Genomic DNA, 26,514 nt, shown 5'->3' with positions numbered 1-26,514 from the left:
GCTATATGTTTATACTCCTCTTTGCAATTACGAGATGTTTCTCATACATTCTGAATTTTAGTGGCTTAATTCCTTACCCATTTGGGAACTCTGAACAGCCTCCTCACTGTGACTAATGAGACAGCAAAAGAAGCTCCTGCACTGCTAGAGTGTGATGGCTCCAGGCTCTTACCTGGTCCACTCTTCCTCCCACAGGCTAGCAGCTAACATTTTAAGAATGTTCTGTGAATTCTCTACTTCAGTCTAGCTTCAGGCAAACTTTAACACTCGTAGATAGTGAGCAGCAAGAGCTTACTGACAGTGTGGCATGTCAGTAAATTGTAAATAACATGTTTGATGTATGAGTAATGCTTAGAGTACAATTACACATACATCAATTACGCCTACAATCTTTTCATCTAAATACTGAAAGGGAATGATCCTGACCTATTTGGTCTTCCAAATATATGGAAAGTTGGAGGAATAAAACCAATGAAGATATTTTAATATGACACCATGAAACCACAAAATAATCTTTGGTGTTTAGAGTAAGAAACACTAATTGCAACCCAGCTCTATGAATTTCACTTCATTTATTTAACTTGCTTTTATTTAAAAACAAACACATATGCATGCCCCAAAATGTAACTATTTGTGTGCCAGGACTACAAACATTCATTCTTTGAAAAACAAGTAAATTATTAATATTTCAAGTAGTTTATGTATGCATACTTCAGATCCTGATTATCTCCTACTTTTACTTTTTTCTTTTTATAGGACATTTCATCAGCTCAGGAAAATATGTGAAATACTGTATTTATTTTTAAGACCAAGTACACATGAGACACAGAGCAAGCATCAATGTCTTTGCCTCCCAACTACTGCAAACTACTTTTGTCCACGACTCAGATGAAAACCCAAGAATTCTGGCTTCCTTATTAAAGTTTTCACCAGGAAAAAAGTAATCTGAAACTGCTAGAGTGTGATGTGGATAATAATGATGGTTTGGGGGTGAATGAGATTGATTGGAAGAAAAAAAGAAGTAATTTTAATTTGCAAAGAAGTCAGTGGAAACAATGCAACATGTTTCTGTCAGCAGCATTCTCCCCTAGTGTTAAAAAGCTTTACAAGCTAAGTATTGATTTTATTGACATCAATAACGAAAGGGAATAGGCCCTAAGTCTATCTGCCAGAACATGGGTGGTGAATGAAATTCAGAAAGGACTGAAACAAAAGCTAAAATCCAGACTCTGGAAGATCTGAGGTTTGGACCTGAAGTCAGGTCTGGTCTGACCTCTAATATCAACACTGATCATTCCACTGTTAACAAGGTCCAGGAAAAAGGATGAGAAATCTTCTGGTGGTCATAAATGGCAATCCAGCTGTCTACTCCTACTTTTAAGGAGTTCCTACATATGCTGCCTCAGAGTGTTATCTTCTGGAGCTTGGATGCTCTTTCCAACATACCTCAAACAGATAGGGAAAGAGGGGATTAATTCCTGGTAAACAACCTCAGAGCATTTGTATGCATTCTTGTTAGGGGTAGGGCAGCATTGTATTGCCTTAACTCAGCCATCTTTATCTGCAGTTGTCATATCCCAGGGGACAGTATCAATTACTGATCCCTCTGAGGACACACACATAGTTTTAAGACAGCTATTGAGTGGTACCTTATTAGCAAGTTGGTACTACCTTACTGAAATTACAGTGGATGCTCTCTTACTTCTCACTCTGCTCCACAGGAATCCTGAAGATTCAGGAAACACTTAATTCCTGCTGAGCTCTCTGGAAACATGTAAACTTTCTGAAAAGGTAGCTGTTGTGTTCTGAAAATATACTGGAAAGGAACCAATGTGCCTAATCCTTTCTTTTGCAGGCCAAACACAGTCCAACTGATCCTGTCTACATCACAATAAAATAATACAACTCCAAGGTGATGGCAGAGAACCAAAATTGAAGATGATGTCCAAGATGGTGGAGTAACATTAAGGTCAGCTCACTGTGGCCATCAAGCCTACTCTATAAAATCCTGCCTGAGTGCATGCAGTAGGCGTCAACACCAACATCCTCACAGGCAGAGAAGTCCAGTGCCTTTCACACAGGAAGCAGCATCTGAGGGCAAAGTTTGCTAGACAACCTTTACCCACTGCCAAGCTTTGCACTTTTCACTCAGTGAGAGCACAAAAAAAGATGTAAGCAGAATTTTTACTTTTTGCTGTGTCCTTGCCAGGTGTAATCCTAAACCAAATCTAAACAATCTGCTAGATTTTTATTTTTTTTTTAGTTTTATTAACACATAATGCTGTAATAGAAGAATTAAATGAACTTACCCTTTTCCTGTGGGGACTGATTTCTAGCTTCATCACTGCACATTTGTTTAAAGTATTTAAGCGCCTGCAAAGAGCAAAAGAAACCATATTAAGAGAATACTCCAGTGTTTTGACATAGGCTATTCCAGTTCAAAGCTTTTGTGAAGGCTGTCCCCAAACTGCTCTGCATACAAATAGCCACAAGCAGAGTTTCAATTAGAGCCCTAATTTACTTAACTATTAACCCATTACATTTGGCTGTACTCTAACTTCAGAGGGAGAGAAGGACGACTATTTGTCACAATTACCTGAACCCAAGTAAAGAGAAGTTAATGGAAACTTGGACTAAATTGAGAAGAACATCACATCCTACAACCTGTAATCATTACATTTGTTCTAAATAGCAGACACCTGAACCCTGAAACATTCAACCTTGACAGACTAAAAATAACAGAAAAGTCTTCCAGTTTGACACTGTAAACATGAGACCACATTAAAAAAAAGCATGCTGCTTTAAAATTGTACTTTATAAGCTGAAACTTCCCAGATGAAAACTTATTTTGCACTTACTAGATGTCTATTTTGCTTTTGAACAATCGTTATTTTCAATACAGTCCTGGGACCACTTGTCAGCTTAAAAAAAAAAAACTCAACCAGAACACAGATCCAATTTCTGCTTCCTACACTGAAAGTTTCTATCATATATAAAAATATTTTCTGGAAGGACTAAAATTTAAACAAAAATTTAAAATTTAAACAAAAATTAAAAAAAAAAAGTTCCTGTAGCAGCAATAGCTAACCAGCCTCTCTGTAAAATGTGACAGCAGTCTGATACATATCTATACATATCTTGAAGTACTGTATGAATACATATGAGCATTCCTCTATTCCTCAGTGAGCTAATCTGGTCATCTGGTAGGTATCCCTAAAACAACAAAAAAATTATCTTTCTTCTCCTCTCTTCCCCAGTCACTCAGAGTGCAGGACTGAGCACAAGCAATTCAAGCACAGCAAAAGCTGGTGCTGTTTGTGACACAGCTCCAAGGCAGGTTAGGCTCAGCTAAGTGCAGTCTGCCATGGTCTCCTGCCCTTCTCCACCTTCCCAAGAACTGTTCCAAGGACATGGTCCAACTAAAATCTGTGCTGGTAAAGTGTAGTTAGAGAACTGCCAGTGCTATGGCAAGGCAAAAGGAAGAAACAGGCTGGGCACAATGCAGAAGGCAGAAAAGCTGAAGCAGCAGCTTCATGGAAGTGATAGTTTAGCCCTGTGTCAATACTTCTGCTCATGAGGCCATACTGTGGGTTGGACGAGGACACTAACTGAGCTGAAAACCAATCTTTCAATATTTCTTGGAGTTGAATTTCCCCTGGGTCAGTACCCTGAGCTGCATGAAGAGCAGTGTGTGCAGGGAGGAGGCACAGGAGTAGGGCTGCCCCTTTCATTAAAGTGGACCACAGCCCAAATTCAACAGAAGCAAAGCTGAGCTTTAAAAAGCCTAATTCATTCCAAAGGAAGTTGTGTAATTTTCACATACAAATTCATTTGAGCGAAGTGCAAAGAAGAGCCTGTATCTGCAGTTTTGAAAAACTAAAAAAGAAAAGAAATGCTGACATGCCCTAGTGCTTCAAATTTATTTTCTTAGATTCATGAAACTTGTACTTGAATGCAGAAAATGTGTGCACAGGGAGAATTACTAGTTTTTTCTCTTTTCCCTTGCCTTTTATGCACAGGATTGGCTGCAGATGGTATTTACACAGGGCTTGATCCTGAAGCCATCAAAGAAAATGGGAAAGCTGCTACTGATGCTTTCGCTGCAGGTCATGAAGCAAAAAAGAAAAGGCAGTTTGATCTATAATTAGACCCAGCCACAACACAGCAGAGAAGAAGAGAAACAGGAAGAATTGCCATGGGTCAAATAGCAGGGCAGTGGCAGGTTAGAAAAGTTATCCAGATCTCTCTTTTTTATCCAGATTTCATCTTTGCTCTGAATTTGGAAGGCAAAAGGCTCAGTCCTGCAGGCTGCAGCTGGTGGGTACATGCACAAGCCTAGTGATTTCAGAGGAATTGTATTTATGGTGCGGGTGAGGGGTGAATGTCCCATCTACATGCTAGACACAAAACTGTTTGGTTTTTTTCAAGAGGCCACACAAGAATCAGAAAGCTGCCTCCCTCTCCACTATAAACACATTCTCCTCTCAAAGTCTTGGACCTCAAGACCAGGAAATATTAAACTGGTTTCAGTTCTATGTTGTGTAATAATTTACACATTTCACAGTGTTGCAACCTTTGACTTATGCAGAGAGAAGTTACCACTGAATCCCTGGATCAGGCTTTATCTAGCTCCAGTCTGTCTGACCACTAATAAAGACAATCTCTGATTTCACAAAGATTACATCCCCAGACTTCTCTCCTACTCAACTAAAACCCCTGAAATAGGTGGGAAAGGGTAGAGCAAAGACCTTTATTTTCACAGAGGGTATTTAAAAAAAAATTCCTGGCACATACCTCACAAAAATTAGTACAAAGGCAAGATAAAGTAACCTCCAATGAGTGAGGTTAAATTCAATAGCAGTGAGGCAAATAAAGTCTGTTACATATTTGACATGGATGCATCTCAAAACCAGTTTCCTTTTTAAACTTTAAATGTTCTGCAGCAATTGCATCAGGCCTGCAACTTCCATTCCATACATCACACATTCTGCTTCAACTTCTGCTCAAATTCAGGAATGCCAAGGTCCTTGAACTACACACCACTGAAAATACAGTACAATATGCAAAATTGCCTTCCAAACACATTAGTGTGTCTTAAAATCTAAGCTTACAGCTTGGTTTGTGAGGATGAGATTTACCTGTACAACTGTCATTAACCTTCACATACATTTGCAATACCTTTTAAGCCTATAAGCATATGTCCATTTTCTGCAGATCTTCTCATCAAATTGATGCTAGTTAATAAACCACAGTTTCCTCTTCTGGGTCTGGACCTTCTCCTTTGTAAACTCCACTCCCAGGTATAAGTTCACTTATCATTTCCTTCCTGACAGTCAGCAGACCTGCCTCATTCTTTAGGTCCATCTTACTCTGCCCAAACCTGTCCCAGTGACACCTTCCTGAAGAGCAGATGGGAGATGGAGGGATGGGGCAGGATTGCTGCAGACAGCAGTCACAGCCACTTCACTGCCTGGCTGGCTCAGTCTCCATTGCAGCTATGCCTCCTACCCTGGCCACTCTCTAGATGACTGTCTGGATGACAAGATAATATTCTTTCCCATCATTTAGAGAAATGTCTTTGAGTCAGCCCTATCTACACATCTTCACATCCAGATGTCATCTTACTCCCATGGAGCATTCTATCTCCAAGACATCACTCCTCTTCACTATCCATGGACTCCTACCTCAGTTGTCATTCTCTTTCACCCCAGCTGCACAAACCCCTTCCTCCTGAGGGTGACCAAGGCAGCAGGACCTGCCTCTCTGTCCGAGACCCCAAGTCAGTCCATATCAGCCCTGAGTGGCCATTACACAGCCTGAACCTGCTACACCCAAAACATGGGGCACTGGAGCTTCTCTCAGAAATGAGCAAATGATGCATTTTTATTAGTCTTCTCAGAAATGCCACACTAGTTTAGCCTGAACTTCTCTAAAGAGAGGCAGCCTGAACAGGACACTCACTACGAAAAACTGCAGTGTGAACAGCTAAGTTCTAAATTAAAATGTGGGTTTATGACGTGAAGTCTTTTTTAAACTAGGTACTAGTCAGTTCTATGTTTGGTATAACACCAGATAATTAATTATATTCTCATTAACAGAAGCTCTCACCCCATGCACCCAAATAAAGTAGTAGGAATGCACAATACTGGATTTATGCATTTTGAATTTGAGGAACTGTGTCTTCTACCTTTAAAGTTTAAAATATTTTCTTGATGGACTTAAATTCATAATTCCACTGATAAAGTCCAGCTCCATTATACATGTAACAAACTGTCATACAATGGCCTTCTTGTCTCAGTGGACGGCCTCTACTTTGGCTCCTGGGCTTTGTCTCATGTTCTTCTGCAAAGGAGGTCAGCTCTCCACAGACCAAATGATATGCATTATAATAATGAATGCATTATAACCAATTTTGTGGATGAGAAGTCCTGATGATAAAAGATTTAAGAAATCTCTTGCATATATAGTGAAACAGATTCCTAGCCATGCATAACGAGATTTAAAAGGATTTCCATCATGGCTTGCTATGTATTTTGTATTTAGCAACAACCTCTAGGATAAGCATGTTTCAATACTTAGTTTCATCAGCACATGATGCATCCAGTTATCCACTGGAGATAAATTCCCAGTCATTAATCTACACAACGTTTTATGAAACAAAGGCCAGCACTGGTTTGCATGGTCACTAAAGAAAGCATCCAAGAAAATTAAAATACAGTCATCACTCTTACATTTTTACCCATACATTTAATGGTAAGATCACTAAATGACATCTCTTAACCATCTCTTACTGAGTGCCATATACTACCTCTGTTAACTTAATTTTCCTGCTTACATTAATAAGATTATTAAATAATAATTAACAATACTGTTCAGTTGTAAGCTATCATTTAAAGTGCTTCAAATCTAAAGAAAAAATCCCTGTCACTGTGATTTCTACAGTGTTTTTAAAACAATTTTTTCACATACAGTTATCAGAACAAAGTAATTAGAACTTCTGGGAGACCATGGCTATTACACAGAAAAGCAGAATCTCAACACAGACTTCTTACTATTTTGTTACCATCCACTGTGTACAATGTTCACTTAGCTCTGTGCTGAAAGTGCAAATAACTCCCAAAGTATTCTGATTTTCAGTCAAGAAACAGCGATAGACTTACAGTTGTGAAACTGCTCAAAGCCTTTACTGAGTAAACCCCTTTACTGTTTATACACTGACTGTGGCATGAGTCAAAATAAACCCAGACTGCAGGCAGAAAGGCAGCATTCCAAACTATGTGCTTCTCCACAGTTTTTAATAAGCTTTGCAAAATTAAACACGGAGGTGTGGAAAAAAAATCCAAAGGTGGAAATGTTGTGATAATGAACTGCTTTTGGCTAACACACACGGTAAAAGGCCAAATTCAGACATCCGAGATGGTTAATTAAATTACTTCAATTTTATTTTGAGGTGGGATCTGAATGATTCTGGATATACTTCAGTGTCAGTTTAAAAGTTATTTTGTAAAAGATAATTCTGACATACAAGCCACAGGCTTCAGAATGATACAGTTCAACCTTTAAAATCTTTGTCTCATAGAGATATGGAGTGCGTGTTGCTATTTTCATCACTGAGAAACAATCCACTACATTTTTTCCCTTGTATAATTAATTGAACTGGTTTGTGGAAGGAGCCCATGAAGAACAAAGATGAGTTAATGTGAGCATGTGGCTGAGGGCAGAGCTGTCTTTGGAGTAGTGATAAAGTAACAGATTCCCTTACATTATCCCTTTCAGCCATGCCCAGGTTACAGGGCAATGCACTGAGGCCAGCATGAGGGTTTGTATATAGAGCTCTTTGTTTATACACACAGCATTTTGTTTGTATGCACAGCTGTCCACCAAGGTATGAAAGGAGAGTGATGGAGTGCAAAGCATTGCTTTGCTGATACTGCTTCCCAAACCCAGTTCCTGTGTGGGAATTGGTGCTGCAGTTGTACGTGCTGATGGCTATAGCCAGCACAGCTCTGCTTTCACATGCTCAACTTGGGAATTAGGAAAGAGCAAAGAAAGGGGAGTAATAAAAAAATATGCCTGTGAAATCCCTTTCACAAAGATTCCTGCCACCCTCCTCCCAACTTTCTTTTAAATAAGATCCCCAAACATTACTTAAACCAATAAGGTATTTTAATGAAAACCACATACTTTTGTGCGCTTTTTTTGGTGTGCTTTTCCCAGGTGCTTTCTATTACACAGGAAGGGTTTGTTTCAGAATGCAGTGTGATTTTTATTCACCTACCTGCATAACGCCTCAATAGCATCTCTGTCCAGAAAGTCATGCTCTCTCTTGACTAGAGCAATGTCAATTGGAAAAAGGAGATCTGCATGAAGAGAAACAGATCAAAAACCAAAGTGAGGCTTACTCCCAGTGACCTGTTATTTCAAACAACTGCTCAGCTGCCTGCAGCTGAGCTCATCAATAAGCCAGTGATTGGTGCTTAGGTAAACACATGCTATCACCTCTAATGCCAGAGGTGCTTCCTTTTAATCTACAAATTTTTGTCATGCAGCCTTGATAACTGAGAGTTTATACACAGAATGGAGGAAAAATTATTAAAGCAGAGATGAAACAATGGGAGATGGAAAAAGGCAAATGCAAGCTTCCCTATCAGATATCAGAAGTATAAACTAATTCAGGCTAGATTTATTTAAAATAAATATGCAATCTCCATCAAAATACTAATATCTCACATGAAGAAAAAAGGCCAGTAAATGCCAAAACTCCGTGAAAGAATGAAAAAAAAAAAAAAGTCTTGAATCTCCTTAGCCGTTAATCAAGCTATTTAAGTTTGACACTGTTTCATTAATGAGATATGGCTCGAAATGAAAGCAAGCCAAGCTGCCTGGACACCATACTGCCTCCTTTCCTTAGGAGATGATTTAGGTAAACAACTGGGAGAGTGAGGGGGAGAGATGTTGGCAGAGAGCTGAAAATTTACTACAGCTCTGAAGCAGCAAACACATATATATCATTTACTGTACTCCACAGATTCCTGACTGTCATACAGGTCCTGATCTGGCATTCCTTGCACAGCTAAAACTCCCACCCAAGGCTGCTGGCTCTTCAGGGTGTGCACAGAAATACAAGGTCAATCTATGAGCAGACTGCTGCAGTTGCACACAATTTCCCTGATCCAAGTAATTGTCTATGAATTTTTAAATTTCTATAGAATAGGAAGAATGAACTGAAATGAGGAAAATAACTTTCTAGAAAGGTATTTTCTAACAGAAAATGAACTCTATGAATTTTATGAAATTAATTCATTTTCTATAGCAACAGAAATGAATTTTATGTCCTTATTTTCATAGCATCATACAATGTTTTGTGTTGGAACAACCTTAAAGTCTACTAGTTCCAAGCCCCCTGCTATGGAGAGGGACACCTTCCACTAGACCAGGTTTCTCTAAGACCCACCCAACCTTACTTTGAACACTTTCAGGGACAGGCTATCCACAGCTTCCACAACTCTCTCAGAAATACAAATTATAACATATTCTGCAAAATGCTAGAAATTCTGTATTTTCTGCAGAAAACTGCAGTTTTAGCAAATCAAATGGCAAAGGTTCACTGATTAATCTCCCATATTAAATGTACACTGCGTTGGAACACTCCATATAGGAAACTTCTCAGAACTCTTGTTCTGTACCCAATTGGTATAGTACAAAGCCTCCTTCACAGGCCTCCCCTTCACTGTTTTAAGTAGAAAATGCAAGTAAAGAGAGTGAGCACATTCATCCTGTGTTTTTCAGCAGTGCTGATGTAAGTTTTTCCACTGGCAAAGTCATATCTTAAAATGTCCACAAGAGAATGTGTGAGAACTTCAGTGAGAGAGGTGACTTGAAAGAAGCTGATAGTCTGCATAAGACCCTTTTTTTAATGCTTAATCTATGCTATTGCTGGCTTTGTTGTTGATGCTGCCAGGGGGGCTTGCAAAGGACAATGGTATATTGTTTTTCAGTAAGGACAGCTGTCCTTTCAATGGGTATGACTGGCCCTGCTCTCACTCCTTCTCTCTCACCTCTGTGGTCCTTTTGATGTTAGGCAGGACATGCTGTCACAACAGAAACTTCATGTAGGTTTAGAATCTCTAGGTAGGGCAATGGTCCTACACAGGTAGGACATGTTTTCTGAATGCAAGTAATTTATTAGGGGATTTATGTCTCAGCATTATAAGATATCCACAAGCTCACCTATTCAGCTGAGAGTTTTGTCTCAGTTGTAACAAAAACTGGAAGTACAGTTTCCAGCTCCATATACCAAGAAAATCTTGGCATCTCCATTAGCATAGAAAAAAAAAAGAAGGAAAGAAAAAAAGAAAAAATAAAAGGAAATTTAATTTCTGAACAGGCAAAGAAAAGTTTTGCCAAGTGCAGCTTTTGAAAGTGCTATTATCATCTCATATTGCAAATGCAGCTGCAAATCAAAGCTAAACAAGATCATTTTTCAAGAAGGTCAGCTCAGCATTTGGTGTAATTTTCAGCAGTTATTCACTGTAATAATGAACTTTCTATGCTCGTTCTTACAAGCAGCAGCTGGAATTTGCTTCGTAGAAATGAAGAGGCAGTAAAGAGCACATAATAATTTCACTGTAGTGAAAGTAATTTAAAGTAGTGTGGGGGAAAATTCTGAACAATAATATAGATATATAAAAAGCATGTCATACTTTTAAAACAAACTTCTATATGCTACTCTGCATCAGAGCGTAAGAACTGTATGCCAAACCTGCAGGTTTCTAGTAGGTTGGAGAGGCACTGAAGAAAACAGTTCTCATTGAGCAAAACCTTGTAAAAGCAGAGACACAAAATGAATGTATCCCAGAGAAGGACAACTGACTGCAGGAGGCAACCACTCCTCTGAGGAGCATCTGCACAACCACAGCTTGTATGCTCTTTTTCCCTTCATAGTAAGCCTATGCCTAACTTCAACTCAAACCATTCTGACTAAACACACAGGACTTGGGAATCATGAGGCATACAGACATATCCATGCATATGCAGAATTTCCTACTACTGTTCCATTAGGAGAGCTGGCCAATGGAGCTGCACACAGCTTTTGTATTTCTCCAAGACTGGGCTTGTAGCAGTGGCTGACTGTTCCTCTCTGTCTTAACCAGAGGGAACATACCACTGTGGTAACGTTTACATTTGTTCTATGATGATGGTTGGAAGATTCAGACTAAAACAGAAACGTGAAACAAATTCAAACTCCTGCATTCTTCAGAGTCTCATTGGGTTTGGTACATCTATGTGTGTTGTGGGTGGCAGAGAGCAGCCCAGTCCCTAAAAGTCATCTCATGTACTGGAACTTCAGTGGTGCCCCTGAATCTCATTCACTGGTGAATATTCCATCTTATTGTCCAAAGTTGCTGGGTGAGGATTGAGTTCAGGTGCCTACCTTCATAAAGCTGCGCATACTGTGGGAACCCAGCAGCCCGCAGCCAGTCACAAGCTTCCTTGGCCTCGATTTCTGAAAGAGGACAGAAACAAATCCCCCTCTGGTTAGTGATCAGCAGAGAAAAAACCTCCTCTCCACCACTTCTACTATCCCCACTGCAAAATAAGCACAAAGGTTTCCAGAAACTTTGAACTGAGACCCACATTTGCTTATCCCAGTTTGCTTTTCTTCTATCAAACACATCTTAGATTCTAGAAAGTCACTAACGCTCAGCTGCTATTTATCAACAGCTCATCATTTTAGTGGTAAGAGAAACAGGCACTAATGAAAACTGCAGCAGTTATGGATTATCCTGTACAGTATTTATAGTATTTGTTAACACTAGAAAAAACAATCTGCAATCAACATGAGCAGTGCTTGTTCGGCAAATCTTTTGGTCCTCTTGGCACAACTCCTTTGTCTTGACAGAAATTCCTTGCAGAGCTCGCATTACTGTGCACTTTAACACCTTGTAGATAGTCCTGACAGACTCAAGTCCAAGAACAACTGACACACTGTACTGCAGCTTATTCAAGAACATATTTACTACCCAACAAGAACCTAGTTTCATTGGAAGTCTGCGAGGTATTTATGAGTTACTTGGTGTATTACAGGAAGGTTTCCCTCACACAGCCTGAAAGAGCATGCCACAGAATGAAATTATTCACACACATATATGTTACACAGAAAGAAAGGAGTATTAGTTTGTGAATAAATCACATACAAATTCATATGCTACTTAATACATGTAGAGATAAAGAATATGTTATCCTATTAGCTCAAACTAGGAAAATATAAAAGGTACCTAGGGTATCCTCCAAGTGTTGAAGAAATGGACTGGGCTAATTATGTTCTTCAAAAAATTCAATAAAGTGCTACTGGGAATATAGTTTCCTGCTTAGAACTGATCAAATGAACAATGAGAAATCAGAAAGTATTACAGTTTGTCTGGCTTTCATTATACTCACTGTTCCTGATGGACCAGGAAACAAAAGCTTCATTATGCACAAGTCAGTACACAATTTTGCCACCTACTTGGAGAGGATACTATGGCTACCTGTTGCAGAAACCATGCACAAAGGGGCCTGCTCAGAATTGCTCCAAATACAGGTTACTGAATACAGGGCATTGAAAACCCAAACACAGTGTAAGTAAAATATTACAAAATTTTGTCACGCTAAGAAATATTCCCAGTGAGATATAGGTGTACAAATTGGATGAAATGGCAGGCACATTTTAGCATCTCCAAAACGACGGCAACCCCCCTCTCATTTTCCAAATTGCTACAATTGTGTTAGAATATTTGTGCTTTGCCAGACTACTTTGCTAAGACACATATCCAAACCAAGGGGTTAAGGTGAGCCAAAACACAACATTCCAGATAAATAAACATCTAAAAATCCACTCCTGTTGAAGTCAGGACAAGCAGGCATTTGTGCAACTTGTGTTTGCTTCACCTTTGGGTTATGGCACCACATGAGAACAAGCACGTACGGACATATTGACTTAGCTACTGATTAAGAAAAGGCATTCTTCAATTCCAATTGCAAACTATTACAAAGTTTTGCTTAAACAGTATTTCAATTTCAGTATGCTAAGGAAATATGTGGAAAATTCAATAAAGAAAAAAATATTTGAAACTTGTATGGCTAAAGCAAGAACAAACAAGACGATAGATTAATACTTCACAGGCAATTAAAGTAGCAAAGCAAAAAATCTGCAACAAATTTTTAAGACTACTTAAAATAAAACACAATATCTTATAGGTTGCATTCTGCAGAAGTGCTTGGATTGAATGAGAATTTTGCTTGACTTAAAACCAGGAAAAAAATTATCCTAGATAACAAGCATTTGGCAAAAAATGCAGGGAGATGCTTGCAGTGCAATTGAAAAAAGTGTGAGATTCCTTACTACTACAGGCACTCTTCAATGTGTTTAAATATTTGTTCACAGGTCCTCTACTGAGCACCCCAGGTGTATGGCCTGCAAATTATTTCTAGAGCTAGAAAATTATGAATATGCATTCACTGGACTTTTTTCACCATTCTCTACAAAGGGGATGTTGAAGTTACATTTTATGGGCACCCAGCTGTCACATGCCTTTGGGATTTTCACAGTGTATTTGCTTTCAAAATACCTTTGAGAATCCCCCAAGAAGTTTAGGCAATGAAACACCTGATTTTTTCCTATCTGTCCACAAGAATTGCAGAGAACAATAAACCACAAGTGCACCTGTCCATTGATTAGGCTGTGTAAATGCCTAGGGTTGGGTACAAGACAGTGCTAAGTGTTTAAAAGCCATATTTGCCCCATTTTCATAGGGCAAGTTGCAAGTCCTGTTGCAAGTCCTGGAAGGGCAAAAGGTTGCAAGTCCTGTTGCAAGCCCTTGAAAGGGTGAAGGGTTTGGAGTACTCTCCTGAACAAGGGGCCAGGGAGTGCCCTGAGGCCAGGGCTCTCTCCATCTCATCTCCACCCACACACAGCTTGGTCAAGAGAGGGACATGATGGGTACTGGTGACAGAGTGGAGGTGGGTCCTAAAAGATGGCTCCTTTTGTTCAACTCAGGTTGGCCAAACTCAGGATTCCTCCTAGACTGCACTCCTATGTGGTGTGACCAGACAAAGGGAAAGGTAACTTTTTAACCCAGCTTTCCTATCTCAACCTTGTTGGCTACTGATGAGCCAGCGTATGAACAAAACTGTGTATGTGTGTGAAGTTCAGGCAGACCAAAACATAGTCAGAGGGAGAATCCAGTCCAAGGTACATTGAATAAGCTGCACAGAAAGCAGAGTACACTGAACAAGCTTCCTCACAATAAGAGATACAAATTTAAACAGCTGAGAGCTTCTCTAGATAAAAAGTTCATTACTGCAGTTTAACTGGAATCTGTGTTTGAGAATAAAACACACTGGTTAAACCTGAGGTTCTGGCCAAATCATTTAAACTACCCTAGAGGAAGAAGCTCATTACCACAGTTTCAAAATTCCAGCTTCCAGCTCAGCAGCATTAGCCCTGGGACATTTGGTTTGCTAGCTGCCAGCTTCATTTCCAAGTGGACATGAGAATATTTATGTGCAAGTCCTTGTCATCCTGATCAATGGCAATCAAGATAATAAGAGACAAAAGAAAGGAGAACAGGTCTTCCAAAATCAGACTTTCCAACTACTTCTAAAAACATTTAGAAGGGACAGAGCATTGAATAGCCTTTGTTCAGTATCCCAGGGGACTAGCTAGGAACTCACTGCATTTGCTTGGCTGGGGCCAGCTAATAGCCACAGGGAGGAGAGGAAACTTGCAGAGGAACTCTACACTGCTTTCCAACCTATTTTAGGAAAGTCCTACTTCAGCCACAATTTGCAAAGCAATTTCTGATGAAGACCTGGCAGCTGAACTGATAAGCTGCTGCAGGCAAAGGACTGGTCCCACTGCCTCCTTCCCACTCCATCCCTGCAGTGCCACTTCCTTTCTGAATCAAACATCCTTGCCAGTTAAAACCTTTACAATAAACTACCACTCAGCATACATTCCAAGCAAGAAATGCATGTGCAGCTTTTCAGATGTGCATCCTGTGCCCTCCCCCAGCAGCAGGAGGTTCTTGTACGAAAAACCGCTGGCAAGGAAGAAATTGTGCTATTATTTCTAAATGTCCTGATACAAAAAAATAAAAAAAAAAAAAAAAGAACCAAAAACCTCTTAGAAAGTAAAACAAAACAAATTTTAAAAACCCCACCCAAATCCCCCAAAACCCCAAAAACTACAATGAAGTCTTTATTCTTGGTGTCCTGTAAGCAAACAACAGGCAAATGTGTTAAAGAGGAAACAGGAAATTTTTATTGGAACCAGCTTTATTTGTTAGTCTGTTTTACAAAACAGTCCTCCATGCTCAAATCAAGGGTAGCAGTTCCTTTTGTGTATGGTTGGGAGCCATTAGTCCTTATTTACCCACTTCCAGAGGGATTAGGAAAACTCAATTCTTCCCCAGAGTAGTAAATGAAAATGGAAAAGTCTAACTTCCGTTTTTGTTAAACTTTGGGTAATCTTGGTTCCTGGCCTGGTAAGTTCGCAAGTTTAGACCCTAAGAGTAAAAATATCTCAATTAACACCTTGTTGGAAACTGCTGTTGCAGAAGGGAGAACTGTAAGATGTCTATAGTCTTTTGTTTAATGATACCTTCTCTCCCATAGAAAAGAAAATCCACACAGTGATACTGCAATAACATTATTTCAGAAAAAAAATCATCATAGCAGTCCAGTTAAGACAGCAACAACATTTACTTTCATTCTTCTTTTCCACTTCAATGAAATAACATGCAATTTAAACACTAGCTCTTTCAGGGTCTTCAGGAGAAGGTGCAAAGCAGATGTATCTTTGTACAGTCATGCATTGACTCAATTTTCACCTAAGTGCTAAACATCTTATGAACAGTTTTTCCAAGCAGATGGTTTCCTCTTGCCTCAACTCAGCCACCTTTACAATCATATTAGCACCTCCACACATCAGTTCTACCCATCTCACCTTTTGGCTCTGTTAAGAGAGCAGCTCGTAAAAATCTGTAGTGAGACTGGTAAAATCAGCACTGTCAAAATCAAATTTAAGAAAAAAATGGGCTTCACTTCTGAAGGTTCACTTCAATGTCCTATGTAACAACTGGGTTTTTTTTTGAGCTTCTTAATTGCATCTTGGTCTTAATTTTAAATAAGTTATTCTAGTTGAAATTCACTATTTGACTTTTTTTTCAGAAGAGAAAAAAAAAAACTTGTAGAAATTGAATATAAAATTATCTTCCTGAATTAGCTTGCTGGAGAGGCTCTCACATACAGTGCAGAGAATGATTCCAGACTTTCATGAAAGCTGGAGATGAACACACTATCTCCTTACTTCAATGTCTAAAACTCCATAATCTATCTGCATATTTGCTGAGGCACAGAGGAGCACATGGAGCACAGAAAGCACAAAGGATTCTTCCCCATCCAGGACTGATGGTCCAGTTTAATGGCTGCAAATGGCCGGCACGCTCTTTTTCTGTCTATATCAGAAATTACCTCTCCCTGTCACGTCCCTCTGAAACTTCTGGTGCTTTGCAAAATTTCTGTTCAACTCAAAAGCACTGTCCTAAGCTACTAAGAAACTTGAGATCATTCAGGATCATTTTTTAAGACCAGCTGTGGTATATGTGAGAAATACTCTTCTTTGGATAGAATTCCACTGCCCAAGTACAAGCAATCATTTTTCCTAGGGCTTGAATTGCATCCCTGACATGTGAATTGTGGTCCCAACATTAGACCTGATCAGACTACCCAACCACTCAGTCTATAGACACATGAACACAGATGTGAAATCTGAGACAAACCGGGGAAATAACTGCACTGTGGCAGCTGTCTACAAATGAGCAGTGCAGGCATTGAAAATGATAAATCAGCTCTGTGTAATGTCATATGCCTGCAGCCCTTTAAAGTTAGGACAGTATGACTGACTTCTTAAGAGTAAGTCTGTTATGTGTCCAGAGCCACAGATGGCTTTCACTTTGAAGATATGCGACTGTTGCTTGAAAATAATTAAATTCCTTCTCATATGCCTGTTTTTTCTCAAGCTTATATCGTTTAATATTCCTTAGGCAGTATCATTAACTTAGTACTCCACACCTTTCAAGAAAGCAGCACATAGCAAGGACTAAAGAAAGCAAAAATATAATTAGTGAAGAATGGCATTTTATAAGGATAATGTACTCAAACACAAACTTGGGAAGTTTGTCAATAAATGTTCAACCAGTAAAAATGACAGCATTCTAAAAATCCCATTAAAAGCTCTTGCCAAATTTCTAACACACTTGGAATTTCTTCTACTTCTAGGAGAACCATCTAATCATATACAACTGTTCTAGAATACCAGTCTGACACATTCAGTCCATGAAGGATGCATTTCTAGAAGAACCAGTGAGATCAAGAGAACATAAAGCACAGCTTTTGAACTCATTATGAGCTTGCTGGTTTTGAAGAGAAAGCTAACCACCTTCCCAAGAGAGTAACTTTTCTCCTTTCACCTTTAAAGTGCAAGTTACATTTTGCATTTGCAGCTGCCTTTTTTGATGCGCTCCTCTATTTCACTGTGCTTCAATTTACCTTCTACAGTAAAATGATACCTGCTGTGACCTCCACTTACTGCTGCCTGCCTCAGCAATCAAGTTGAGCCAGTATGGATGCATGTGCAATTTTAAGAAACTATCTCTTATTAAAAACTTTCAGAGGGATGGGGAGAGGGGGACTCACAAATTCTTAAGGCAAACCATATATGACACCAAATATAAATACTGCTTCCTAGTCATAAAACCCCTAGAAACAGTGATGAATGTTACTCAGATATTCCACAACTATATGATGACGACTAAAAAAATACTCTCTTTGTGTTGTCTCCTGCTGGCTTTGGGTTAAACATGGGACTGACAGGCTTTTTCAAGCTACAGAGCCTTGAAGCAAGACAGTAACTATGCAGTTGATGTTATGTATAAACCACAGGACACTGGGAGAAGAAACAGAGTATGTTTGGAATTTGTGTGGGAACAGATGAAGAAGTAAGGAAACAGATGTTTAAGATCATATATTGATGTTTTCTCTGAAAAAAAAAGCAGGAAGCTGAAAACACCCCCTTTTATTTTGGTCAGCAGAACTTTTGAAAAAAGCAAATGGCCTACTTCCACTGATAGGATTTCAGTTTGTTTATTTCCTTATTGATGAAAGCTAAATAAAAATAAAAATTTTTAAAAAAAGAATGTGACTGGTTTCCAAAATATCTACAGAGGTGTATGTTGGCTGTATGTACCTTCCCTCCTTCCCAACTATACCAAATTACAGAATATAGTACTTTTAATTGCTCACCAATACTCTTGCAAGCACAATACTGCTTTTGTGGACCAAAATTTAATTATTAAACTTGAACCTCTTCATAGTCTTCAATATATTAAAATCACTTCAGAATTTTTTCAGCTCACAACATAAAAAGAGAAACAACATTTGTTGAAAATATTTCAAATGTTTAGAGATCGAGACTACACTTGTTAAAAACAATGGAAGCCTCCATCAATTTCAGAGGACTTAACTAGGACTTTCCCAGCGTGGATCTGTGGGTCTCTAAAACCCAACTTTTCCAGGAATAAATGGGGTCAGTTTCACTATTTTTAGCATGGGGAGAAACCCAGGTTTTCATCAAAGAAAGGACAGTGCCCTATTTCAGCAGGTCAGAGAGGAACAACCACCACCTCTAGAGCATGCCCTGGCTGGCAAGAGGCCCTTTCTTCTGTCAAGAGGACCAAGCACAACTGATTAGCTCTGAAAAGCACCAAATCAACATCATTTTGGGATCTAATAAAGGGCCACGGAAATAAAGGATATTCCCCATGTGTCTGTCAAGCCCCTTCCCTATACACTCTGTAATAGATTGCAATTACTGCTCATTTTCACACCACTAAATATGCTTCTAGCAGCCTAAGGTTAGCTGTTATACTTCCTAACTTGTGGAAGATTTTGGGAAAGCATGTTCTAGGACACAAAAGAATCATCACAACTCCTGGATTACACTGTAAGTTAATAATTTATTCCTAAATAGAGTTTTGTTTTATTTTGTTGATGTTTTGGTTTTTTGTTGGTTTGGTTTTTTTACATTTTGAGCATATGCAGGAGAATTTGGAAATAAATTTAAAAACCAATGTGATCTGAAGATAAAACACTAACTTTGTTTAATCAGAAAACTATAGCTTGATGTGGCAGTTTTCCTGTCTATAACCTATAAATAACAACTTTATTTATAGGTTAAAGATGGTCTTCTCTCATCTTGTTTTTAAGAGGGTTCACAGATGAAGAGGAACAAGATGTGAAATGACTTAAAAAACTCTCAAGAAATAATTGGGCACGTGGGTTATTTATCTGGCCTGCTTAACACAGGGTGGTCTTGGAGGAGGATTATTTGAGGCAGAGAAAGCAGTTAGTCAAATCCTCTGATGGAGGTCATGTTGACAGATTCCAGAGTGAGAACCAAATCCTCCTCCAAAGACTGGGAAATAGAAGATGACTTTAACCTTCTCTTCTCTCAGAAATTACTTGGTCAGCATGACCTTTGAGAACATACTGAAGGGCAAACATTAACTGTTGCTAGTCCCAAGCCCAGCACTAAAATTGCCCCCTGTCTGCAAGCTTGTGGTGTGCAAAGCTCAGCTCAAAGGCTCATTCAGCTCCAGAGGGAGGCAAAGGTGAGCAGGCCCAGCATGAGGGTACTTCATCTAAAAAAGGCACAAAGTGTGGGCTACTGTTCAGATCTAGGAAATAACAATGCTGTAAGAACTGATCTGAACTGGCTCAATGGTTCCTACAAAAGTAAATAGATTTTCTAGACAGTTACTTCTTTGAGCTTGTAACCTCAAAATTATCTATGCATGTAAGAAGAACTGTATGGAAGAATGACTGCCTTTACATCATAACCATTTACAGTTAACCTCATTGATGATCCAGTCCCAAAATATATTGTATCATCCTGTGGGGATGACACAACGCTAGATACAAAATACCAGTGACAGTGAACAGCCCAGCATAAAGCTAATTGCATCACAGACAAATGCCTTCTTCCCTGATGCAGAATTAAAGATGTAAACATGGATTTTTCCAAAGCAAATATTACTATGAATGTTCTGTTTTTAGATATTAGAGACAGTTGTAGTATTGTCTGTGATACTGCATACTTGAAAATGTTTCTCTCAGATCTAATGGTCACATTTTGTATGGATGGAAGAAGGAAAGTTTAAACAGACCATGAAGCTTTACACTGGAAAGTTTCTTGTGTCTTATGTGCACAGGATATCTATTCTTACAACTCATGGAGAACAGATGGAAGGGTGGCCAGCAGAACATTCAATTCTATGGGTCCACAGGGTCATAGAGAGATCATCCCCAAAATGCAAAAATGCGATGGGGGACGAGGGCAGAGGGGCATGTATTGTTGATAATCTAAATAATTTACTGAATAATCTGATAATTTGCTGAAACTTTAGTAAATTATAAGAACAGGTCTGGGAAGGTCAAACTGTGTCCAGCACTGGTTTCAGCAATGTCTTTAAAGCATCTCCTCAGGAATCTTTCTTAGTACAGACAACTGCATTTAATAGAAAGATTTAGACAACTATAAAATAAATATATTTAAACCCAGATCTATGGAAGTCTGCACCCTTTAGACTTTAAAAAAATGCCCCACAATAAAGAAGTGAGCCATCCTATCATGTCTTGATAAGGAGAGACCAGATAACATTTTTTCCTGATCCTGTCTCATCTACCACAGTCCTTCCCAAGGGAAACACTAGACAATATTTGAAAGAATATTCATCCTAAGAAATAAAAATGCTTGTCATACTCAAGTAGTTCAGAATGGTTCATAGTATTTATTACATGTAACTTTCAGATAATGAAATTCAGTGAATTACAGCTAGCTGGCTATGTGATTCTCAACTCCCTTTTGGTTCTGCCAGTTTTGCCAATGGTATATTTTACTAGCAGATCTACTGATTCCAGAGATGTGTTGAGTGGGATAGGGTAGCACTGTCAGCAAGAATGGCCAAGCAAGTGTCAAGTAAAAAGAACCAGAAAGTTCCAGTCACAGCCCAGTCCTGTGCAATTCCCTCTCATGAGAATTGCTCATCATTGAAGATAGAATTTGTTTTTTTCCTTTGAACAGGGGCAGGAAAAGTAGATGAGAAAATAAATAAAAACAACAACAACAACAAAAACCTTTGTAAAAAACTTTGGAAATCAAAAAACATGCAAGACCCTGATACCCTGCACCATGAAGAATTACTGATTGCTTAGATACAAGCAAGAAATATGCCTGGAATTGCTGAAATTACCAAAATTACTGTATATCTACACTTCCTATATTACTGTAGAGAATACAGAATTTTGTAATTAATTCACCCTGAAACACCACAATTCAAACTGTAAACAGAACAATATACACAAAGAATATAAATTACACATGGCATCATCTCCTTATTTAGTGGAGATCAAACCAGCAAATTTTCTGTGAACTGCATATCATTTGATTGCTGTATTTCTATAACATGCACAGGAAGGAAGGGGAAACATCTGAAGTTATTTTTATTTCCCCAAGTCTTGTGGCTATACTGTATGAATGCTAGGATGGGTCTGGCATTGTCTGAAATGTGTCAGGGTCCTTTTGCATAGCCTCATTTCCTTCTTCCTGTCGCTAGGAAGGATAGTTAAGCATGAAAAGTGCTTGTTTACTGCACAGGACCATCCTGTTAAGCACATGAGCTCTCTTCCTCTGTCTCCTTTTAACCAGCCAAGGGTGCATTGTGTTTATGCTCAAGCCAGCAGCAAAACCCCCATCAGAGGAGAACTGGAAGAGAAGCCTGAATCTCTCAAGAAGCCCAAACATAACACACTGTGGTATTCTGCCTCGAAAAAGAAAATTTATAGTGCAAACTGCATCTCTAAATATTTGCGGAACTCATAAATTCACATGCCTCAAACAAACCGCTGCCTAGAATGTAATGAATCAGAAGAACCAGAAAAGTAAAACCAAGCCACCTCATCTCCTTTTTCTAGGAATCTTAATATAAACATTCAACATCAGTGAATGAGTACAGCTACAGTACCTTTTTCCAACACCTCACCAGAGGCAAAATACACTGGGCATTTGTAAGTTTCCATGAGTAGCATCAGTATTCCTCTCTGGCCCACCAAGGGCAGCTGCAGAAGTGGCTGGGAAGACCCTGACTCAAGAATTAAAAATCCTAGGCTGAATCTACACTAGTGAAAAATAAAACCAAATAAAACCACCAGGTATGTTCTTGCTGTTCACTATCACTTAGAAATAATATTTTATGACATGTAGGAAGTTAAAGCCTTATGGTGTTTAAAACAATGTATTAGCATTTCCTTTTGATTAAAAAAGTATCAATTAACAACCCAAGTTATTTTAAAAGAAGATGGGATCAAGAATTCCTAGAGGTCACATAGCTCCAAATGCTCTGATTTCTATGAGCTTGTAAATGAAAAGAATCTTGTCAAAACAATATCTACGTCTTCTCTTACATATACTGTATTCCATAATCAAAGAATCTCAGTCCTCATGATGATCCCATCAGCAAACTGAAGTAGTAACCCAAACCCATTAATCTGAGGGACATTCATCCCACTTCCTGGCCATCTCAGCCTTTTTCTTTTTGTTTTTGTTGATTCTACTGGAGATGCAGAGCAGGATGCAGTAATAATACCTGATAGATACACTACAGTAGGATACAGCTGTGGCATCAACAGACACACCTAACACCAACTCCATGTGCTGTCAGACAGCAATGGCCTGCTTGCCAGACAGATGTTGAATCAGTCTGGCACTGAACTGTTGACAGATTCATACTCAGAGGCTCATAAGAAATCTGCCCATTATTTTCCTTCACTACAAATAGCCTCAAAACATAACTTGACTCAGAGAATTGTTATTGAACTGCTGTCAGGAATTTCTTTATCAGGGCAGGGCAATTCAAATAGATCACACTTACTCCTGTAAAAAGAATAAATTAATTGATGGCTAAGATAAAAGCATTCCTCAGGCTTTCAAATCAGGTGTGTTAAGTACTATGACACATCAGGCAGAACCTTCTGACTTAGCTAAATACAGTGCTTAAATGTAGTTATGTCTTCAAATTTTCCCAAAGAGAATATGAGGGGACAAAAAACTCAAAAGAAACCTGCTGTACCAATAGTAAGTGCCTTGACTGGCAACAGAGCTCATTAGGTTAATGGCAACACATCGCTCAACAACTTCACGGTTTCGGTGGAACGAAGTCATTGCTGTGGTTTGCGAAGAAAGGGAGGGTGACACGGAACGTAAAACTGACCGACTGGAAAACGGCATCGGCTTTCTGTTTTCCTCGAGAAGGGAAAAAGGAAGAGGGGGGTAGGGGTGAGCCCGTCCGGCAGGAGCTGGTGCTCCTCCACCGGGATCAAAGCCGCCGGGGGTGACATCAGGGCTGGCCACCGCCGCACGGGGGGAGCCACCGGGCTCCTGGAGGCCATCGGGCTAATTACGGAAAACTTCAAAAGGAACTCGACGGTTCCCGTCTCGCAAGGACTCCCAAAAAAAGAAAAGCCACCCAAAACAGAGAAAGACTAAAATTAGGTGGTGGAAAAAGGAAACGGAAAAAAATCCAAAAAACCAACCAAAACCAAACCACTGAAAAAGAAAGATGCGCCACGGTGATCTTCAAGGGAGCAGCCGCATCCCGAGCGGCGCCCCGCGCCCGCGGTACCCCAGCTCCTGCGCTGTTAACCCTTTCGGCCGCGCTCCCGAGCACGGCCCCGCGGGCGCTCCCTGGACACAGCAGCAACCCCGGGCTCCGGCAGCGCTCCCGTCCCACCGGAGGCCGCCGCCGCCCCGACGGCGCTTCTCACCCGCGCACACGGGGCCAAGCGCCCCGCGGGACGGGGCAGCCGCCCCCTGCCAGCGCCGCCGCCCCGAGGCTGCGGGACAACACCAGCGGATCGCGTCCCTCTCTGCCCCCCAGCCCCATGCGCTGCCCCGCGGCACTTTTCGCCAACGCCGCCCGCGATGCGCGGAGCTGCGCCCCCGGCGCAGAGCCGCCACCCACAAAGCGAGCCGGGAGGGCATCCCCGAGCTTACGTGTGAGGATCATGGTCTCCGCCGGCCGCGGTGGCTCCGCGGGGCTGCCTGCGGGGCCGGCTGGCTGCGTCCCTGCCCGGCTGCCTGCGCGGCGGCGGCGGCTCGCAAGTGACACCGGCCCGGAGCAGCGAGCGCCACCCCGGCCCCTGCACCGCCCCCGGCCCGCCCCCGGCCCCGGCCCCGGCCCCGCTCCGCGCCCGCAGAGACCCCCGAGCGCGGGCACGCGGCAACAGAGCAGATACACCCCCGCATACGCACCCGTGCACACACACACATGCACATGCACATGCACCCCTGCACACGCACACGCACACCAACGTGCACACACACATACACACGCACCCCTGCACACGCTCACACACACACACATGCACACGCACCCCGGCACACACACCCCTGCACACGCTCACGCACACGCACATGCACACGCACCCCGGCACACACACCCCTGCACACGCTCACACACACGCACATGCACACGCACCCTTCCACACGCACATGCACACGCACACGCACACCAACGTGCACACACCCCTCTCCCCTGTCCCTCCAATGCACGTCTGGGGAGTCCAGGGGAATGACACAAACCAAAGGTAACGCGCTCAAAACCGGCATAAAGGCTCCTGTGCCTTTTGTTCCTTTGGTTTCTAATGGCTGTCAGCTCTTGCGGTGGCCAGGTTTCTAAAAAGCAGTCAGCAAAGCTCTCAATACTTTTCCCAGGAAACACAGACAGGAGAGTTGACTGAAAAGGCATCATGGCTCATTAGTTTTACAGACTGGAGAGTTTTGGAAAGGCCTGAGCAGCCCAAGGCATGGGGGATGCTGAGCCTTCAGCCAGAAGCAAGCCACACAGGAGGACCAGGGCATGCCAGTCCCTCCCTCTACAGACAGCATGCTGAAGAGTGCTGTGAAATTTTAGAATTCTTGAGCACCATCAAAGTCTCAGTCTGAACCTGGATGGAAAACAAATATTTTTCCTATGGGGACCATGGAACAGTGATGGGCGAGTCTTGGAGATAGTGAAGTAAGCCTGGCTTCATAGCTCTGTGTCTGGTAGTTGCTGCCTACACTGCTTATTCCCCTTTGTATTTTGCAAAGTTTTTTTTAAATTCTTCTTGTTTGGTTGACACATTCAGGACTGTAAAACAGCACAAACCAGGTACTTTTGAGCAGCTGCCAAACTATGAGCATGGAAAAAAGTATTGTGAAAATTTGAAAATATCTGGACCCTGTCAAAGACTATGATTGATTCATTTTCTTCCAAGCCAACATCATATTTTGTATTCACTGGTGTTATTCTAATGTTCGGTTGTCATTTCTGCACGATGGATACAGATGTAAAGTATACATAGTGAGATGCTTGAGCTGGCAATTTCCTGAAGAATAAACATCTCCCCCTTCTAGGAGGAGGAGGCTGCAAACTGTGGCCAACTGGCCATTATAGTGTTGTTTCTGGAAACCGCTACACAGCTCTAGATCATTAATTTACTTTAATAGCCCCGAAGAGGATGGAAATGCACTATATCTTCAAGCTTAACTTTACATATGTTACCTGCTTAATCAATTACCCCTTCATATCTAACCTGGCTTATGCACATTTTGGCATAGCCACATTTACCTTCATTTTTGAATGTTTCTTGTAAGGTCAGGATATATGTTTATTAGATAGGTCAGGCATGTAAAATGTTAATTCCTAACTAACATGGGGAAAACAGACATATGCTATGCCCCAGCTGTTGAACAGCCAAAGTAATCCCAATCTAATTGGCTTTCTGTATGTATTGTCTTTCATTTTATGCAGTTGGTAGAGTAGTAAGTGTCAGAGTAGTCCTGACGAGATGAAATATATTGGTTGCGTATTGTGTGTGATTTTCAGTCTGAATTCTAGGGGGGAAAAAAAAGAAGAAATTTCTCCAATAAATATCCTCAAAAAGAAGGGGGTGGGGGTGGGAAAATGAAAAAAATTTATCAAGAACGTGTAGGTAAACATGCTGGCCCAAAGGCATTTCTGTCACAATAATAATGCTGGAACCAGAAGACCACCAAGTGTCAAGTTAATACCCTCTGTAAAAATCAGGGTTTGTTCCTGTAAACACAGACTGCCTAGGCTGCTTCCTGGACCAAGCCTTCATTTTTGTACAGGAAGCTTTTGTATAGGACCCACAGGAAGCTTTTGAAGGAGGAGAGAATGGACTTCACAGAAAAAATGGGAAAGGTTGAGGCAACTCAGCATTGTGAAAGGGAACTCAAAAAAATCTAAAAATGAGATGAGATGTACAATAGTCAAGTAAAATCCAAATTGAGAGGATTGTGTGATAGCAGCAAATCAAGAATTTGAAGTCAGAGATTCATTTGAGGATTTT

At 40.6% G+C, this 26,514-nt stretch overlaps 1 protein-coding gene across 3 annotated transcripts in view; it reads right to left on the bottom strand.

Annotated features, from left to right (window-relative positions):
• The window catches only part of DLC1 (DLC1 Rho GTPase activating protein), a 196,094-nt gene that overhangs the window by 12,909 nt on the left and 156,671 nt on the right, over positions 1–26,514 (bottom strand). For 2 of the 3 annotated variants that reach the window (XM_058024395.1, XM_058024396.1), the window contains 3 exons: positions 11,435–11,506; positions 8,279–8,360; positions 2,310–2,373 (listed from right to left, as the gene is read on the bottom strand). In XM_058024395.1, the coding sequence (XP_057880378.1) occupies positions 2,310–2,373; positions 8,279–8,360; positions 11,435–11,506 (218 nt within the window). Of the gene's footprint in view, positions 1–2,309; positions 2,374–8,278; positions 8,361–11,434; positions 11,507–24,151; positions 24,236–26,514 lie in introns of those variants that run through there. The other variant, XM_058024397.1, reaches the window with a different exon arrangement.

This window comes from Melospiza georgiana, chromosome 5 (assembly GCF_028018845.1).
Source record: "Melospiza georgiana isolate bMelGeo1 chromosome 5, bMelGeo1.pri, whole genome shotgun sequence".
Taxonomy (NCBI): Eukaryota; Metazoa; Chordata; class Aves; order Passeriformes; family Passerellidae; genus Melospiza; species Melospiza georgiana.
The sequence above is the reverse complement of the archived record's forward strand: the minus strand, read 5'-3'. Positions and strand labels throughout refer to the sequence as shown.